This window comes from Pleurodeles waltl, chromosome 4_1 (genome assembly GCF_031143425.1).
Source record: "Pleurodeles waltl isolate 20211129_DDA chromosome 4_1, aPleWal1.hap1.20221129, whole genome shotgun sequence".
Classification (NCBI taxonomy): domain Eukaryota; kingdom Metazoa; phylum Chordata; class Amphibia; order Caudata; family Salamandridae; genus Pleurodeles; species Pleurodeles waltl.
This window is the reverse complement of record NC_090442.1, coordinates 262,642,354-262,655,472: the sequence shown is the minus strand read 5'-3', so window position 1 is coordinate 262,655,472 and position 13,119 is coordinate 262,642,354. Positions and strand designations below refer to the sequence as shown.

The 13,119-nt window shown below is 42.8% G+C and overlaps 1 protein-coding gene across 3 annotated transcripts in view; it reads left to right on the top strand.

The window, feature by feature from the left end:
- The window catches only part of PRR5 (proline rich 5), a 500,142-nt gene that overhangs the window by 376,040 nt on the left and 110,983 nt on the right, over window positions 1-13,119 (top strand). For all 3 annotated transcript variants that reach the window (XM_069228276.1, XM_069228277.1, XM_069228275.1), the window contains one exon: window positions 5,265-5,322. In XM_069228276.1, coding sequence (XP_069084377.1) covers window positions 5,265-5,322 — 58 coding nt within the window. The remainder of the gene's footprint in view (window positions 1-5,264; window positions 5,323-13,119) is intronic.

Genomic DNA, 13,119 nt, shown 5'->3' with positions numbered 1-13,119 from the left:
GATGGAGAATGAGCAGGAGCAAGAAGAGCATAAACACAATGACTGCATTCATATTTACATTAATAATGTCACACAAAAATGTCATAACTTATTCACAGTATTAATTACACTCACAAGTGACATAGGATTTTTTTTTAAGTGCCATTCCATTAGGTGTTTGATTATTATTCTCTGCATCATTAAAATTAATAATATTTTTTATAATTTAACACAATATTTGCACATTTTCTAAAAAAGAAACTGAACCCTAAACATCCCTCTCCAAATACCAAATCGCAAATGTGAATTGCATTTCCTTATTGAGTTACCAAATCACATTTTGCCTTTTGTACATTTGAAAATGCATTTTTGCGGTCACAAAATCTGCCCGTTTGCAACCACAAAAAAATTTGCACAAATGGCCTTTAGAGCGCTAGACAAAGATTGTAGTCTCCGCTGCATTAGAAGAAACTCTTTAGGAATGCTCCCTTGATGTGATGTAGCATAAAACTTCTGTTCAAGAGCAAGAGTCACTATTTGACAGACTTGAAAGATGATGGTAAGGCGGGTTAGGTAGTTGGGAAGGCTGACCTTGTCTAGCAGTTAAGTGTTAAGACTGAAACAGAAGTAGATGTTAGAACTTGTCCTCTTCTGTCACTGCCAGTAGGATTCTGTATGTAAATGCTATTCAGATCATCGGAAATAGTTCTCTGTAGGTTTTATGGGTCATCTTTTTTCAGATTGCCTTCCTAGCATATACATGAGTTAGCAGTTTAGACTTAATAAGCACTGTGGAAAATGGTGAAGTACAATTAACCTGGGTGCAGTGAAGTTAGGTTAGTTTACTCAGTGGGATCTCTAAACAGTTCAGTAGCCAGCCATTTCCTTAATCGTAGAAGGTCCTAACCTTCGAGCGGTATAGAGTGCATTCAAGAGCTTGGACTTTGATATATTGATATAGCTAAGGATAATAGTGGTTTGTTTCTTTTAACAGATATTGCTTTAGGAACGTTTTATTTTCGCAAACCTGAATAATGTTTACATTGACTGCTAATGATATATTTCTTCTTTTATGGTTGTGATGACGTCCTGACAGTGGAACCCCATTATACAGCATTCATCGTGGTTAGGGGACATTGTGGCGTTGGATCAGCCACTGTAGGAGCAGCAACTGCTGTAGTCTATCACCATTCATATTTCCACTTGCAACTTGTACATATTTGTGAAGTGAAGCATTGCTTTGAGTCGTGTGTGCATAATAAAGTACTTTACTTTTTTATAATTAAAAGTAGTGGCTGATCGGTGAATTATTGAGTGTTGTTTATGTGCCTAAGGGCTGTGATATTAAGCCATGCATGGCATCCAGGCCTGAAGGCAGTTCAGCTGCTCACAGCTAAATAACATGGACAGTGCCAGTTGGGCATAGATAGGTGGTTGGGCACACCTATAGTTAATCCCATCGTGCTTGATGTAGGTTGGGCGCAGGGCCTAGCAGTAGGTCAGGCACTGTGGATAACCCCTGCTTCAGGCTAACTCTGTGTGCATACCAAGAATTAAAAATAAAGCACAGCATAACAAATAACATTTTGTGACTAAAAACACAGTTAACATACCAGTTATGGTTCATGCTCAAACTTGGCAAACTACTGAAATTCTCCTCCTAGGGTTAGCATCATGCACCATACCTCGCCAGCTGACCACGCAAAAACACCAATTTGACAATGATAGAGAAAGAAAAGCTGATTAGGATAACACAGCGCCAAGGTAGGCCTTCCGGCCAACTCCTGCTGTGCACCGCGAGAAAACAGTTGTAAATAGAGCATACGTTAGAAAAATGTATTTGATCAATAATCTCCAAAAAATCACTGAAAAAAAACAAAGGTTAACCTTGCATTATAGTAAGGTAAGGTTCGGCAAGGTAATAATAGCTTAATGTTCTGTTCGTACAAAAATATAGAAAGTCGCTGAATACTGGATGTTTTCTGAGTGTTGAATATAGTGGTTCCCAAAAAAATATGAGTGAGACAGAGATCCTCCCGCCTTCCCTCAAACTTTCAATTTGTAGAAATGCTCCCAATTCCTTCATGAAACCTTCTTATCCTGTTCGTGATAAAATTCCACTTCAGCTACTCATCTGGAATTCATCCTTAGAAATGGCAGATTTAAATGTACAACAAAGTCACGATACTTCCGTTTATTTGTGAGATCGGACCTTCAACTCTAGGACGTCAAACCCAATTTACTTACAAAAAAAGATCCACATAAATATTTGCTATTCCAAATATGCATTGTAATCCGTGTGCTGACCACCCGTTTCCGCAAACGCCCTAGTCTAGTAACTTGTGATGCGGCCACTCTCCTCCCACTCGCACCGCGGTGACTTCCTGCTCGGCCTCTTCAAGAGAGAGGCAAACCTCAAGCCCCGCTTTGAAAGAAAGCGACAGGTCTAACTTCAAGCCGTGCTAGGCCAGACGATCCATTTATGCATACGTATGCCCGTACATGCCCTCTATAAGGAAGTCATAGTCAAGACTTTATGTGGACGCTATCACAGTAGTCAGAAAGACATACAGGGAGTGCAGAATTATTAGACAAATGAGTATTTTGACCACATCATCCTCTTTATGCATGTTGTCTTACTCCAAGCTGTATAGGCTCGAAAGCCTACTACCAATTAAGCATATTAGGTGATGTGCATCTCTGTAATGAGAAGGGGTGTGGTCTAATGACATCAACACCCTATATCAGGTGTGCATAATTATTAGGCAACTTCCTTTCCTTTGGCAAAATGGGTCAAAAGAAGGACTTGACAGGCTCAGAAAAGTCAAAAATAGTGAGATATCTTGCAGAGGGATGCAGCACTCTTAAAATTGCAAAGCTTCTGAAGCGTGATCATCGAACAATCAAGCGTTTCATTCAAAATAGTCAACAGGGTCGCAAGAAGCGTGTGGAAAAACCAAGGCGCAAAATAACTGCCCATGAACTGAGAAAAGTCAAGCGTGCAGCTGCCACGATGCCACTTGCCACCAGTTTGGCCATATTTCAGAGCTGCAACATCACTGGAGTGCCCAAAAGCACAAGGTGTGCAATACTCAGAGACATGGCCAAGGTAAGAAAGGCTGAAAGACGACCACCACTGAACAAGACACACAAGCTGAAACGTCAAGACTGGGCCAAGAAATATCTCAAGACTGATTTTCTAAGGTTTTATGGACTGATGAAATGAGAGTGAGTCTTGATGGGCCAGATGGATGGGCCCGTGGCTGGATTGGTAAAGGGCAGAGAGCTCCAGTCCGACTCAGACGCCAGCAAGGTGGAGGTGGAGTACTGGTTTGGGCTGGTATCATCAAAGATGAGCTTGTGGGGCCTTTTCGGGTTGAGGATGGAGTCAAGCTCAACTCCCAGTCCTACTGCCAGTTCCTGGAAGACACCTTCTTCAAGCAGTGGTACAGGAAGAAGTCTGCATCCTTCAAGAAAAACATGATTTTCATGCAGGACAATGCTCCATCACACGCGTCCAAGTACTCCACAGCGTGGCTGGCAAGAAAGGGTATAAAAGAAGGAAATCTAATGACATGGCCTCCTTGTTCACCTGATCTGAACCCCATTGAGAACCTGTGGTCCATCCTCAAATGTGAGATTTACAAGGAGGGAAAACAGTACACCTCTCTGAACAGTGTCTGGGAGGCTGTGGTTGCTGCTGCACGCAATGTTGATGGTGAACAGATCAAAACACTGACAGAATCCATGGATGGCAGGCTTTTGAGTGTCCTTTCAAAGAAAGGTGGCTATATTGGTCACTGATTTGTTTTTGTTTTGTTTTTGAATGTCAGAAATGTATATTTGTGAATGTTGAGATGTTATATTGGTTTCACTGGTAATAATAAATAATTGAAATGGGTATATATTTGTTTTTTGTTAAGTTGCCTAATAATTATGCACAGTAATAGTCACCTGCATACACAGATATCCCCCTAACATAGCTAAAACTAAAAACAAACTAAAAACTACTTCCAAAAATATTCAGCTTTGATATTAATGAGTTTTTTGGGTTCATTGAGAACATGGTTGTTGTTCAATAATAAAATTAATCCTCAAAAATACAACTTGCCTAATAATTCTGCACTCCCTGTATATGCATGCGTGTGTTTGGGTGTATGTCACATGTTTGGCTGTTCTTCCAAAAGGCTAGTGGTTTCAGAACTCATGGGCATGATGCCAAAAGCATTAATATTTTCTCTCATTTCCGGGTTTGTGGTACTTCCTTTGTTTCTTGTACTCATTTGTGGTTTCTAGGCTCTACAATTAAATAGTATTCTCATTAACCAATTCAATGGGGTAACCTAAAACGTATGTTATCCCATAGTTCATAGGTGAGTCCCTCTTCAGCTAATTAGTTACTTTTGTCACATTAGTGACATTTCGATACATAGTAATTGTCCTTTATTTTTTAAACATTCCCCCCATAAAAACTAAACAAAACATGAACGTTGCCTACACTCATCTACAGTCACCTTTCCATTCTTCGCAGGTATTGCAGAGAGCAGATGAATAACCCCCACTTCTGCAAATACATTGTGCTTTCTAGATAGGAAGCAGCAGCTTCATTAAACCCCACAATCTGAATAAATACATTAAAGTATGTGGTATTCTATCCCCACCTCCACACAGGACCCAGCAGTATAGATCAATAGTTAACTTATTGTTTTCAATAATCACTTTCCAGCTTGAAGCTGAAATTAATCTTTTTTCAGTGCCAATTTAACCAAACTAAACATGTAATAATCAAATGATATAACAAGTTACCTGTCGTACGGCCCCACATACCATCTGCACCATGTACACCTGCTCTGCCTGTGGCCTACTGGTTTATGTTCGGGTCACCTTATGCCCTGATGGGAGTGGTACCAGTTGTGTACGGTTTATGCTTACCCGATATGTAATTGAATTCTAAGTGTTGTCTGTGTTGCCTGTAGATTAATTTTACGCTGCAATCCAACCTTGACGTTGATGTATAATTACGAAAAGCTTACAAAGATAAGTCAAAATATTTTGGTCATCCTTTCAGAGCTGTGCACCCACGCACTGCTAAACTGTGTGTGTGGGCTTTGCGGTTTGAGTTAAAAACACACAATGATTTGTGTAGCAAAACATGTAAACATTAAACTCTGGGAAGACTGTCCCTGACAGGCAAAGGAATCCTGCAGTGACTAAGCGCCCGCTACCAGTAAAAGTTGTTCGGAGTTAAAGAAAACGTTTGACTTACGTGTCCTTTTCTCCCCCAGAACCAGCTGCTCACAAAAGGCATGGTGATACTGCGAGACAAGATTCGCTTCTATGAAGGTAATTGGCATGAGAGCATGGCATGCATAGCATAGTGGTGTATTGTATCCAGCTGCTATGTACTTACATGTGACGTTAAATACTAACGCTAATTCTAGTACATCTTCACGTTAACTTAAAAATGTGGGAATTCTGGATAAAATGGTGTGGCCTAGTTTGGGATATTCCCTGAAAATGGACACAAACTTACATCACAAAATGTAACTCGGAGTTCAGCGAAGGCTAGCTCAGGGTAAGGTGGGTGGAGGTCCATCACTTCCCCCTGCCACTCAGAGAGGCATTAGCCGAGCAGAGGGCCTGAACTCAGGCACACTGAAGGTGGACGGAGGGCTGCTGAGCCATGGCCGTCCCTCTGCGCACAGAAGGAAAATAGCATGCAACATCACCAATGTAAATGTGGTGTGAGCACCTGCCCTCTTAAAGGCAACGTCTACCCAGCCCCTGGCCTGAGAGGCAGCAGAGACCGGAACCTGGGAGGCACAGATGCAACCTGTCAGTCATTCCAGCTTCTGCCTGTTGTATGTATGCATTAATATAGTGCAAACATTGCTGTGCAGCGACAGAGCACTGAACATAATGTGGGAGGGCAGGAGACGATCTAAAAGTTCATGTACATCAAATCAGGATTACACAAATACATCTTACACATATTTAGGCACAGGGAGATTGTGATGTGCCCGGAATCACACGATGTTGAGTCTGGCACCAAGGCCGGGATTTAGCCTCAGTCCCCAGGTCCCAGACGCAGGACCTCAAGCCGCTATATCTACTTGTCTGTTCATGCTGCCTTGCTGTGCTTTTTGCCCCTAGGCCTCAGTGGATACCGTTTCTGCATTATGTATGTGTGTTTATGCATGTACGAATACACTTGAATTTATGTATGTTTGATCGACATTTCTGGTATTTGATACTGATGATAAATGTGTGTAAAATACAGAATCTGTCTATATGTAACAACAGTTCTGGTGAGCATATGTTGAAAGTGACAACGTTGTTTTTGGAGCTCAAACGTATTATATTTCGGTACGAAGAACATTTTTTTCATCAGAAAGACAAGGTTCTGTTTAGGGATTCAAGCCTATTTGTTGAAAATTAAAATCTGTTGTTTTTTTAACGTTAAAATGACTGCATTTTCTGATATTGGCTGGCTGCTGTTAAGACAGAATTACTGCATTTCAAAAATAATTTTAAAACTATTATTTGAACAGTAATTCCTGCTGAGTTTGGGAAGCTCATTGATGATATTGGCTCTGTGGTCCCTAGTCGAAAACCTTTAATAATAACAATACTTGTGTTACACGCCTTGTCATGTAAAACTAGAGTTACCTTTCTGTGGTCCAGTCTACATATGACCCGTGTTTGATTTATCTCGATCTACTTCCTGTGCCCTGTCACTTGAATACTTTTTATTTTTCCTTCCTGCCTGTTCTGAGCGGATTCTCAGTTCTAACACATGGATGCACATCTACCTGGAAGGGACACCATTGACAAATTAACTTAAGGAAAATGCTTTAACATTTTGAAGAACATGTGAACTGGATATTCAGATCTTCCGAACTGTCTGGAACATCAAAACAACACTGAAGTGTCCTGTAAAGATTTCTTCATTTTGTGTTCATATATGTAAAATAAATGTACTGCTTAGCCTGTCCTCCCTAAGCTGCAACACAAGCAAACTAGTTTCTCTCTAGTTTAGGCTCATCAGCCAGCTATAGTTTTGTTACAACTTGACTGGACTGTTCCTATTGTTGAAGGGTCAAGACGGATTTGCATATGGCTGGGTCAAACTGAGCTGGCATGGTCTGCAAAATAACGATGGACAGTGATGCAGCCCGGATCATTATCGGAGCTGAGATTAATTTCAAGCATTCCATCCATCACTTTTTGGTATACTTTAAGGTGCCATGTGCGGACTCTGAAGTGGGACTTGAAGTCTCTGGGCCCAGGAACCAGGGAAAATTATCAGCCTCCAGAAAGTTGTAGGGCTCATTCAACCCAACATAAAGCTGCTATCACTGTGTTGGCGTGAAGAGTGCTGTCCTGGCTGTATGCAGGCTGCTGCGTGGGCGTCAGTGCAAACATTCAAAAAGCACTATTGCCTTGGCATTGAGGTCAGTGCTTAATTTGTAAAAAAAAAAAAAAAAAAGTTCCAGGGTCCTTGTCAGGAGCCCACTTCAGCCATTGCCCCAGCCAGCACTGCCAATGAAAGTACAAATGCAGCCACTAACCATCATTCTCCTACATGTGTGTATCAATTCCAATTATGCCAGGCCCCCAAAGCTATAAAATGGCTTGGATAGCAGGTATTAGTCATTTTAAATGTATTTTGAATTAATAAGTTACTGTTGTAGTGCTCATCTCTATATAAGACAAACCCCGCCACCATGTGGCAGACTGTCAAAGGTGCCGGTGTTGACAATTAAGTGCTGGTACCAAGCACCGGAAACCATCCGCTCAAATTAAGCACTTATTCCGGTCTGTTGGGACAAGCTTTATACCCATTGGGTCCAGCAGTTTTTTTTTTATATTTAAGCCGTTCAATAGTCCCATCACCTTGTAGGGTACGCTATTGGTATCTATTGACATGGTGAGGCATCTGTGATTAAAAGTATCCATCAGAAGAACAAATACCCTACTTTCGGTAATGCTTTTTCTGGTGGATGGTCTATCTAAAGGCAGATTCCTGACCACCCGCCCACCTCCCAATTCTGTGGAATGGTTTCCTTTTCAATCTAAGAAGGTACCAATTGGAGAATCTGTACACTGGTCCATCTGATTCACTGATGGGCTCTGTGTCTGAGGGCAAAGACAAGCCTACGAAAGAAACTGATATCAACACACTTGGGGTGCTTATATGCAGCTCTATTGATTGTTTCATTGACAGAAGGAAGTCTGCAAGAGGCCGCACAGCGCCACCTCCGAGCACGTAGAAGCACTTTTATTTTTTAGTTTCTAAATTCAGTCTGGTGCCTGTGAAAATTCACAAGGTGAGGTATCTGCAGTTAGATTGAGAATCCACAAGAAAGAGTAGTAACTTATTTGCTGAACATATTGGTCTCTGCTTATCAGCTTCTATCTGTGTCCATGTGTTATACCTGACACGCAGAGATAGTGTTTCCCCAAATCTTTTTGTTTTATCCAGGGAAGTTTTGGTTATCCTGTTTGAGTGGCCTTAGGGCCTGGGCGCTTCCCCACTGTAAGTACAGTGTGAAAGTGCGGGCCCACCCTGCCTACATAAGTTAGGAAGGGGCGCCTACCAGTATATGCACACTGGTTGTTTCATGTATATACTGAGCCTGGCATGGCTTGCCTATATGTGCACACTTGCACATTGGTGTTTTCATGTATGTGATGAACCTGGTGTTTTCATGTATGTGATGAACCTGGTATGCGTATATGTGCACCCTTGCATATGTATATTGAGCCTGGCACAACTTGTCAGTATGTGCACATTTGCACATTAGGGTTTTTATATATGCACTAAACCTGACACAAAGGCCTGTATGCGTGCACTTGTACCCTTGGGGTGATCTCAAAGCTTGTGTCCAGCTGGCTACCCCTGTAGGCTTGTACGTGTGCCAGGGCACAAGTGCCCATGGAATGAAGAATGCCCATGTGTGTTTTCACTGCCATTGAGAGCTGCTCTACCCATGGGTTAATAAGGGGGAAGGTTTATAATTAATCCTAGCTGCAATAGTGGATTGCAGTGAAGCAGCCTCCTCATGTTTACTATCAATAGATTCCCAATGACAAACCCTTTGCAATGGTTAAGGTAGTTTTGTCAGTAATACCTTGGAAATGCCACTTCTAGAAAGTAGGCGTTTCCATGTTCTAAAATCCCTTGTGTGTGCCTTTTTCATTCAAGTTTGCACATTCCCCAGCGATAGCTATAAAACTTGGAAAACTGAAATGACAGACCTCAGCCATTTGAGGGCCTGGCTGGATAGATTGGAGGGAGAGGTTTTGACTCCCAGCCTCTCAAAGCCAGATCATGGCCCCACTAAAGATAAGGATCTACATTCCAGGGCCCCATGGTAGACAGGACTGAAATTTGAGGGAGACAGCTGTGGCACACTGCCATAGGAATCTGGAGAGGGATTGCGCACCCATCCTGCATCGTGGCTGTCCTGGGCACACTACTTGCTGCTGTGTGACACTCTGAAGTATGCTCTTCAAGGACTTGTTGGCCCACCCCCTGTTCTGCGTGGAGCTCCCAGGGACATCACAGACCTCCTGCGAGGGACCTACACCATCTACTGTGTCTTCTGGAGAGCCGTGCCCTTCTATGCATCTACGTTGTATGCTGGATTCTACCTGTTAGCAGTGGTGTGAGAGATGAACTAAGTATTGGATCTGGAGACCGCATTGCCTAGTGGGGGACCTGCCAAGTACAGCCCGTATTCAAGGAATGGGGCCCTTCATTGTGGGGCCATGTCATGCATAAGAGTTTGTTTGGTAGTGAGTGGATTACTGGTTGCGGGACCCCGTGAGGCCAGCTGTTGTCAAGTGTGCCACATTTCTCTTGTGCAACCACTGACTGCACACTCATTGCATGCGGTGTTCGTGTCACTGGTTGCGACCATTGTAGGTGGGGACGTACCCATAGCAGGGCCACATTTTACCTCATGCGGCACTGCTGAACCAGCACCTCTGTGTGTGTGTGAACCAGATTTGTCTGGTGCTGCTTAAGTCATCGTGTACCAGACGTTGTCCCTCATTCCAGTGAGGTGTGGAACGGAGTCTGATTGTGTGCTCAGAAGTGCATGGTGTGACTCAGGTCATCGTGCACCAGGTGTGGTGTCTCATTCCAGGAAGGCGCTACAGTGGTAACTTTTCATGTGCAGAGGGTTTGTCTGGTGCGACTCAAGTCATGCCACACCAGACGTTGTTCCTCATTCCAGGGAGGCACGGCATTAATACATTTTCATGGGCAGCTAGATTGTCTTGTGTGACTCAAGTAAGTGCACACCAGATGTTGTGCCTCATCCCATGGAAGCACAGCAGTGGTAACTTTTTGTGGGCGGCGGCATGGTCTGGTGGGACTTAAGTCATTGTGCACCAGATGTTGGGCCTCATCCAAGGGAGTCCCTGGATTGAGCAATTTGCATCTGTGTTTGAAAGTGTCTGGTGCGACTCAAGTCATAGCACACCAGACCTTGTGCCTAAACCAGGAGGGCATGGAATTTTGTAAACTCCTTGCGTGCAACTGGGATGCCTGGTGCGACCCAAATCATCACACCCCAGATGTGATGCCTCTTGTCCTAGGAGGTGCGGAATTGGTAACTGTCTGTTTAATGGAGTGTCTAGCTTGGTTGGGCACCACTGTGAACAGCGTGTCTCAAGGCTAACCTCCCCCTGTGCATTGCAGACCAGGGCCCGTGCTAAAAGTCCAGTGTGGAGACCCCAGAGTGACTTCCTGAGCGGGGACCAAACCTCTATTTGCCAACTATTGCCTGATCAGACATTCGCTCCTTCTTTCCCGTACCCTTGCCCTGGGATCTTGACCAAGTGTAACCACTTGCTGCGAGTGGTCTGGTCTCCGCGGAAAGGTTGCTTCATTTCTAACTCTGAGGGGAGCAGGAATTGGTTGGTGGGTAGAGGAAGGTTTGGATCCAAGGAGGGGTCTAAGGGCTCATTTACACCTCACCTGCCGTTTGTCAGAGCATAGCAATAGGATGCTGGAGTGAGTGTCTGCTAGTGCATGTAGGCGAGCGTGGCTTACATCCCTGGCACTGCTCTGCACTGAGTGTGTGGTAGTGAGTGTCAGGGCTTCACTTCACTGTGTTGCAACATTTCTGTGTATGTTGTTTATTATCGTTATTGACATTGCCGTTTACTGGTGTAGCCTAGGCTGTGGAGTTCTTTCAAAAGTGCTAAAGTTTCTGTATGTATACGTAGCTGCTATCGATGGGAAGCGGGATGCATCCTACAACTGTTTTACATTGAATTGGGGTGATCGTTGGGGTGGGTCGTGTACTGCCAACGTGGTAGTACTGCATATGGGTACAGGGAGGGAAAATATTATTTTTTGCACGTATACAGACTGTTGATTTCGTATTAACACTGTTGGGCCTGGTACTATTAGTGATATTTCTGAATGTGATTTATGCAAAGATTTACATGATGTTCATATGGCGTTAATTCATGGGTGTGTTGAATATAAACTTTATTTACATACACATCATGTGAAGTCTCGTTTGTGACAATCAGTGTACTTATTGTGTGGTCGTACTGTGCCAAAGCTTTACACGTTGCCTCTGTGATAGGCCTGACTGCTCTGTGCCACGCTACACAAGGGTGAGCACAGGGTATAGAGTGAGTGTAATGACCCACTCCTGACGGGAGTGGTAGGTTCTGCCTGGCTAGGGCTTTGCCTCAGCCAAGCAGAGCATGTCGCCTACAACACCATGTCCCTTTGCTACCTCCAAAATGTGATCTTAGTAGTGATCGTAGTCGAGCTAACACTGAGCTTAGCATGGTAGTAAGTCTTGTATTGATAACATCATGGCATAGGGTGTTTATTCAGAGTTCTTATCCTACTCCTTGCACATTATTCAGCAGTTGAAATTACATTTTTAAAAACCTTTTTGAATGCCTGGCCAGAGGTTGAAAGAGACAGGATTCAGAAAATAGTTCAAACTTTCTGTATTTCTTTTTCACCTAGTTTAAACCATCCTCCTAGTATTTTCTCTATTTATAACTATATATGCAACTTTTATATTATTCTGCTTTCTTTGTCTGTTTTCTTTCGTAACCTGCTTTCCTCATAACCTATCTGCTAGAGTACTGTAACAGAATCTTTTTGTATCCAAAATCAGTGATTTCAGTAAAGGATGTTGAGGCAGCATTCCAGAATCTTCAAAAAAGAACAGGACCTCCTGTATAGACAGATAGGCATTCCGGATATTTAGTATATGTAAGCAGCAATAGTGCATTGTGAAGTATACATGAAAGACAATTTAACATTGAATTCAGAAACGTCACTTTACATAGTCCCTATATCTAAGCAATTTTCACTAGGGGGTAGTGACATGCAAAGCCTCTCAGAAGTATAAAATAGTTTGCTTTAATTCTCAGCAAAGTACACCAAAAATTATTACAGTTGTGCAAAACATGTTCAGTGCTGATGTTGGCAGAAAAAATGTTTATATGCAGAAATCAAACAAAAGACCAATTCAAAACAAACACTAGACACTACATTTCCTGGACAAATTGTCCAGAGTGTTGATGATGTTTGCACTCTAGGGTGAATAATGGGCATAAGCGTGAAATTTCTTAAAAATTTAATGTGTTCTCCAGTATAGATCTGCAATTAACATAAGTTTTTGACATGAAGTTTAGCCAGTAGACCAAATGCTTAAAGTAATGGCTTGTGAGGGTACCGCATGGATCTTTCATCACCCTTCCACTGTTAAATGCAGACACGCAGCCCTTGGTTCGTTTCATAAAACAGCACCAGTCTTGGTTCCAGATAGACATGGAAGACTCTCACCTACATCTGTGACTGAAAACGAAGTTGGAATATTAAGCATACTTTTCATCCGGTCAGGGACAGACATTGTCCTCATATATGTAGAGAGGTCCTATATCTACTTTGACTTACTGGGTACTGCATCCCAATCAATGAAGAGCCTGGGGTTTCTTTTTGATTCTGAGATATTCATAGCCCCTCAAATGAATCAGGTGGTGTCAGAAATCTAACATCTAAACATCATGAAAGATCTCTCTACTTCAGTTGTACCACTCGGTTAGCTTAGTGAAGGATCCAAGCCGTCTAGTGTTGATTACTGCAAGGCA